The 6,594-nt window shown below is 40.6% G+C and overlaps 1 protein-coding gene across 1 annotated transcript; it reads left to right on the top strand.

Annotated features, from left to right (window-relative positions):
• Positions 1 to 2,041: 2,041 nt before the first annotated feature.
• Positions 2,042 to 5,432, top strand: apex2 (APEX nuclease (apurinic/apyrimidinic endonuclease) 2; the record flags this gene model as incomplete). Its single annotated transcript, XM_080496369.1, has 6 exons — positions 2,042 to 2,156; positions 2,266 to 2,349; positions 3,126 to 3,306; positions 3,680 to 3,823; positions 4,017 to 4,086; positions 4,404 to 5,432. The coding sequence occupies 6 exons, from the start codon at positions 2,042 to 2,044 to the stop codon at positions 5,409 to 5,411; spliced, it is 1,602 nt and encodes a 533-aa protein (XP_080352495.1). The 3' UTR covers positions 5,412 to 5,432.
• Positions 5,433 to 6,594: the final 1,162 nt, after the last annotated feature.

Raw genomic sequence — 6,594 nt, 5'->3', positions numbered from 1 at the left:
GCTTTCCTTTATACCGAGTGGGGTCAAACATCAGGCCCGTGGGCCAAAACCGGGCCGCCAAGCCACCAAACATATGGTAAAATAGATAAATATATAAATACAAAATCTAATTTTTTTTTAAAGCGATGTTTTAAGAGGAACAGCTTCTTGTGAGGCAGTCAAACTCTGGCGGTGCCCTGGAGCTCTGCAGCCCTCACAACTTGCACCGATGTCGCGACTATTTGTCTGTTTATTTATCTGTTGACTATTATAAACTTTCAACATTTCCGGTCCTATTTCATATTTCACTGTTGATCTTTATTAATTTATGTTTTGGTGATGACCAGGCCTCGAGTACCATGTCATGTAACAGTGTCCATAGAATAGAATAGATAAAAATCTACATTGAACACAGAATAAATATAATAGAATGTTTAGATATCAATAACACAGGATAAAAATGTAATAAATATGAATGTATAAAATGCTAAACGGTGACTAATATAAGCATAGAAAGAATGAAAGTAACAAAAAAAAAGGCACAACAAATATTATTCACAAAGAGGAGTTATACAATATATACTGTTCTATAGTTATACTCCTGTTTTGCTGAAGATGCTCCGGTTGTTGACCAGCAAACTGGCGTCATCCTTAAAACCATGCCGTCACTATATTTAGCAGCAGAAGGTTTCATTAAAATTGTTTTCACATTGATATTGCAGACAATTTTAGTAGTAATTGTTTTGTTTTGCATCACATACACTTCGGGGCACAACAAATAAAAACTCAAATGTTTGAAGTTTGAAGTTATTATTACCTGTCTGACCCACTTGAGCTGAAATCGGACTGTATGTGGCCCTGAACTAAAATGTATTTGACACTCCTGCTCTAGATTCAAGAGAGGATCTGTGCTGTCTATGAATAGATATAAACAGTATACTGTATATATTCATAAAGCTATGAACCCAGCAGAAGCCTTATGCATACAAAGTAGCATGAAAACAATCTGCTTCTATGTCAGAATAATCTCAGTATGTGATTATGAAATCATGAAATATAGTTTTTCTCTGAAACAATTTGTAAATATAAAAACAATGATTTTATATAAGGTATATTCAAATTGATTCCTTGGAAAGGTGAGGTAAATATACAAGAAAATTAATGAAATAGAACAATTAAATACACTAAACATACATACGAATACAGAGAGATTGCTTGCACAACTAAAGCTAAATAAAAGTATTATGTATATTGTCAAACAGATGAATGTAAAAAGCCCAGATACTTTTTGTATCTGAAATTAAATGTTTTTCAGGGTATTTTAGATGGATTATTATTTGAATTGTCAAAATTGGGATGGGGGATATTGCTTCCATTTCTTGCTTCATAAAATGATAGTCTCAGAATTGTATAGACTTTCTTCAATGGAAGAAATTAAGTTTTATTCCCTGAAATTGATTCAGAGTTTTGAGGGGGGAATATAAGTTTTAAGATTTAGTCTTTAGTATTTCTGTGCATTTAATTTAATATCTCATAATTGTGGGATCATGAAAACCTTATGTATTCCCAAATAATTTGAACATGCAAGGTGCAAATTTCAGTGCCATATAATTTCTACCTTTAATTCATAACAGGTGAAACACTGAGGACAAAACAACAGGCCCATAGAAGGAATGAAACAGGAAGAAAAAAAACAAATACCCTAATTTGGACTCTCCACGCATTTATACAAGTATGATGCAATTATCTAAAATTGTCTAAAACGCCAATAAAGACAGCATGAGATCATTATTATTATTAGGAAACCAATTTGTTAAACGGATTTGTATCAGGTTAATGGGAACTAACTTTATAGGCAGTAGTTTGTTTGACTTGTATTTGTTTCGCTAATAAAGGATAAATGGTGTTTTTTAAGATAATACCTTTAATACATTTGCTTTTTAAAAATTGGCGCGCTGTCACGTTGGCGCGGGAATTCACTTCCGGTGCGTCATGTTGGACTTCCTTTTCATTTCCGGGTGTGTACATTGATCTCCCGCGGTGTGTTTGTAAATTTTGAAGGATGAAGATCGTTACCTGGAATATAAACGGTATCAGGACGTTCGGAGGAGGGATTAAAAAGGCCCTGGACTCTCTGGATGCAGATATAATCTGCGTGCAGGAGACGAAAGTGACGAGTGAGTGATCGCGAGGAGGATTTTCTTTTAAAGCGCGAGAGTTTGTGTATTGTGTTGTCTGACTGCAGTCTGTAAACATTAAAATGTTCAACGGGGGTTTTCTTCACAGGGGACTTGTTGGATGAAAGAACTGCCATAGTGGACGGATACAACTCATATTTCAGCTACAGCAGAGGACGCAGCGGCTACTCAGGTTTATTACAATGTCATTGATCCCAATTTATCACATTGATTCGTTATGTATTTTGTTGTTGTTTGTTTCTCCACTTCGATTCTAATTCACTACGTTAGAAAAGAAAAAAAGAAAAACCACTATGGAATATCCTTCTTTAAGTTCATAATATGTACAGTTTATTAGTTGTGTCACTTTTCCTCCCATTGAGGTGCAACTTGAGTTTCATATTTTTCTTTTTCTACATTTTATCCAATAAGTAACAATAACCAATAATCGTGCAGTTAAACTTTAACAAAATTATCTTAACATAAGCTAAAAGTAGTCCATAACACAGTCTATACTTTAATGTGTGGAAAAAGCCAAATAAATCTCACAGAACCAAGTTTAGATTAAAAAGAAAATAATTAAGAATATGAATTTAAACATCCAAGACTTGTTTGGATTGAATTAATCAACAATTTCTCATTTACTTTCTTATCTGTTTCATAATAGATCTGGATGATGTGCTAATCAGAACAAAAAAAATGTCTATATTTAAAATAGGATTCATGAATTCAGAGGTGATTGTAGTTTTAAGAACTCTTTAAAAAAAAAAAACACTAAGGTGGCCTCATGAGGCTGTAAGTAAGAAGTTGAAAGATAGCTTTCACTTTGCTTCCTGTTAATACATCACAGAAGGCAATACCGTCCATTCTTTGTAGAAAAGACTCTAAATGAAAACTTTATTTTTTTTAAACTAACCCCTGCTTTTATCTCGGTATATCCCTCCCGCTTCCTCTTCCTGATGTGCACAGGAGTCGCCACATACTGTAAAGACGGCGCCACTCCAGTCACAGCCGAGGAGGGTCTCACAGGCCTGCTCACCAACCATGGCGGGGCTGTCGGTTGCTACGGCGACTCTGCCGACTTCTCAAATGAGGAGCTGCTGCTTTTGGACAACGAAGGGCGAGCGCTGATCACCCAGCACAAAGTCAAGTAAGAAAATATATGAAATATATGTCTGTTCGTCGGATCATGTGTTTATTTGGGGTGGGGAAAAAGGCTTCCTGTATTTTGATAAAATGATTATAAAATTCATGATATCCTAAAAAGTTGTTAGGACACTTTACGAGATCAAACTACAACAGAATGAAAACACATATGACAGAAACATTTAAAAAACCCAAACAAGCTTGTACTCACAAGATGGCGAGTAAACAGCGGCTCATATTATTATTATTATTATTATTTCCTTGTGACGCAAAGGTATTGACTGAGCAGGCGATTCCAGTGTCTTCTGTGCGTGTTGAGATGGTGTCATGTCCCGGTACCTTTTTTATCTGCATGTTTGATTGATTTCACCCTTCAGGTGTCAGGACGGGGAACAAACCGTGACTGTGATTAACGTATACTGTCCCAGGGCCGACCCTGAAAAGCCGGAGCGAAAACAGTTCAAACTGCGGTTCTACAAGCTGCTTCAATGTCGGGCCGAGGCTTTACTGAAACATGGCGGGTGAGAGATTTTCAAGCTTTAAACCAGTTTAGAAATAACAAACGTACTAAACAGAAATCAAAACCTGGCAGCCTTGTTCCGTTCTAAAATAGATTTTTTTTTCAGCATTGCTAATTATCACTTGCATATGTTGTGAAAAGTCTTGATTTTATTTGCATTTTCAGTTGCTTTTTGTGTTTGTTTGTTTTTTCAGCCATGTGATCGTCTTAGGAGACGTGAATACATCCCATCGACCAATAGACCACTGTGACCCCTCTGGTGACGTGAGTGAAATGTTGCTAAACTGTATAACGACTGTTCAACCGTTTTCTTCTGTGCATGCTGGAATTTGTTCGGACTTTTGCTTTTTTCAAACTCGACGTTAAGTCTGTTTGAAAGTTAAAAGCAAAATGGCTGAGGACCAGCTTGCCTGACATCTAAAAATATTTTACCTTTTATAAAATCCAGTAGTTAACTGAAATATTCGCCGTAAAATAGAATCGAATTATGACTGTAGCTTTTGTGCTGGCGTTGGAGCGGTAAAAACATTATACCGTCTTTCTCACGTCTCATCGTAAAAACCCCTTCTCTCTTTGCTCAGGAGGATTTCGGTGAACACCCAGGAAGAAAGTGGCTGGACGAGTTTTTGCACAACGGCGGGAGGAAGGAAGACCAGGACGGGGAGGAATCCCATGAAAAATCCGAGCCACTCCACGGGGGGAAGTTTGTCGATACCTTTCGCTACTTCCACCCGACTCGCGCCGACGCTTTCACCTGCTGGTCCACCCTCACCGGGGCGCGGCACACCAACTACGGCACGCGCATCGACTACATATTCGCCGACCGCCGGCTGGCCGCGGGGCACTTCGTGGCGGCGGACATCATGCCGGAGGTGGAAGGGTCGGACCACTGCCCGGTGCGCGGGCAGCTGGACTGCTCCGTCGTCCCCGGCGCCAAGCCGCCGCCCATCTGCACTCGCTACCTGCCGGAGTTCGCCGGAAAACAGCAGAAACTTTCACGTTTCCTCGTGAGGGTGGAGCAAAAGTCCGTCCTGCCCGCATCTCAGGAGCGAGAAGAGAGGAGGGAGAATTTAAACCCGCTCGTCGGAGACGGGAACAACTCCGGAAAGAAGCGGGCGTCAACGTCGGAGCCGCCGGTCCCAAAAGGAAAGAAGACAAAGACGGTGGATCGTCCCTCGAAGCCAAAGGGCAGTTTGCTTTTCTTTTTCAAGCCGAAACCTACGAATGCTGAGCCGCGCGACGTAGCCGCGACAAGAGGAGAGTCCTCGGGAGACGGCGAGCTGAGCTCCGGCCGGGTCGCGGAGGAGGCCGGAACACAGCTGAAGACGAAGCCTCGGCCGCCGCAGCCCAGCGTGGGACAGCCGGAGCCCAGGAGAGGAGCGTCGTCGGTGTTTTGGAAGTCGTTGCTTCACGGGCCGCCGCCGCCGCCCAGCTGTAAGGCCCACGGGGAGCCCTGCGTGCTGCGCACGGTTAAAAAGGAGGGGCCGAACTTGGGCAAGCAGTTTTTCGTGTGCGCCCGGCCTCAGGGTCACGCCTCCAACCCCGACGCTCGCTGTAATTTCTTCTCCTGGGTGGAAAAGAGCAAGTGACTTGTTTATTATATAAACTGACGGCCGTTTTTTGTTGTAAAACATTTTTTTTTTTTTTATTGTGAACTTTTATTAGATGAATAATAAAGACAATATTTTTATATTAATTGGAGTTTTATGTGATAAAGTTCTAAATGTGTCGTAGTTATTGCACATTCATCTAAATCCAGTTCTCTCGTCAAAATCCAAACCACTCACAAGTCTTCAGGTGCAAATGAGAGATTACAATTATATTTGCAGTTGCAAAGACTGATTTCATTGCCTTAAAAAAAACAACAACATACAACAAGGTCACGTGCAAGTGAAGAAGCTGGTCACGGTGAGAAACCAGACTCAATATAACAAATCCGTCATACAAGTATTTATCTTTCACGACCGCTCTATACTTAGTGGCGTCACATGGAGCTGAGCTCGGCTGACATTGGGCGAGAGGCGGGGGACACCCTCAACAGATCACCTGTTTTATTACATGGAGCACACACAAGGACATGAGTGTCACATGGCCACGTTCACACCGACGGAAAAGAGTCACTAGTGAGACTCAAATGCACGTTTTTGGACTGCAGAAGAAGAAACCAGAGAAACTCCACACAGGGGATCCCCCCCCCCCCCCCCCCCCCAAATCCACCCCAGAGCTCACTGTGAGCACCACTCTGTGGACCGACATGTTTTCTTAAACTCATTTGTGCACAATAAAGTTACGCCGTGGACATTGTGGTTTCCAGGAATACAGTAAGTAAATATAGTTATAGCTTCACATGTATAAATGTGCATATAGATTAACTACCGTGGGAGGAAAATATTGAAAATAGGCACATTTTATGCAAAGAATTTCAAAGTCGGGGGGGGGGGGGGGGGGGGGAACCATCTGCACATACAGGACTTTGACTGGGTCTTTTGTATGTTAAAAAATATTTATAACACTATGCAACTCCAATGCAATTCTCTTTACAATAGACACCCAACTGAGTGATTGTAGCCCTTTTCATCCCAAGATGAGATGAAATACAGTTCTGAATTAAAATGCGCTCAATTTACAGATAAATTGCATTATTATTAACCTGTGAATTGTGAAAGCAGTTGCATTTATCATTTTAAATAGCACAAAATACTTGCAGTTCTGTTTGTTATTAGTACATGTATAGCTTCTTAAAAAAAAAAAAACTGTGTAAAACTGACGTCT

Source organism: Blennius ocellaris (assembly GCF_963422515.1).
Source record: "Blennius ocellaris genome assembly, chromosome: 5".
Classification (NCBI taxonomy): Eukaryota; Metazoa; Chordata; class Actinopteri; order Blenniiformes; family Blenniidae; genus Blennius; species Blennius ocellaris.
Note: the sequence above shows the minus strand (reverse complement) of the source record. Positions and strands in the feature narration are given on the sequence as shown.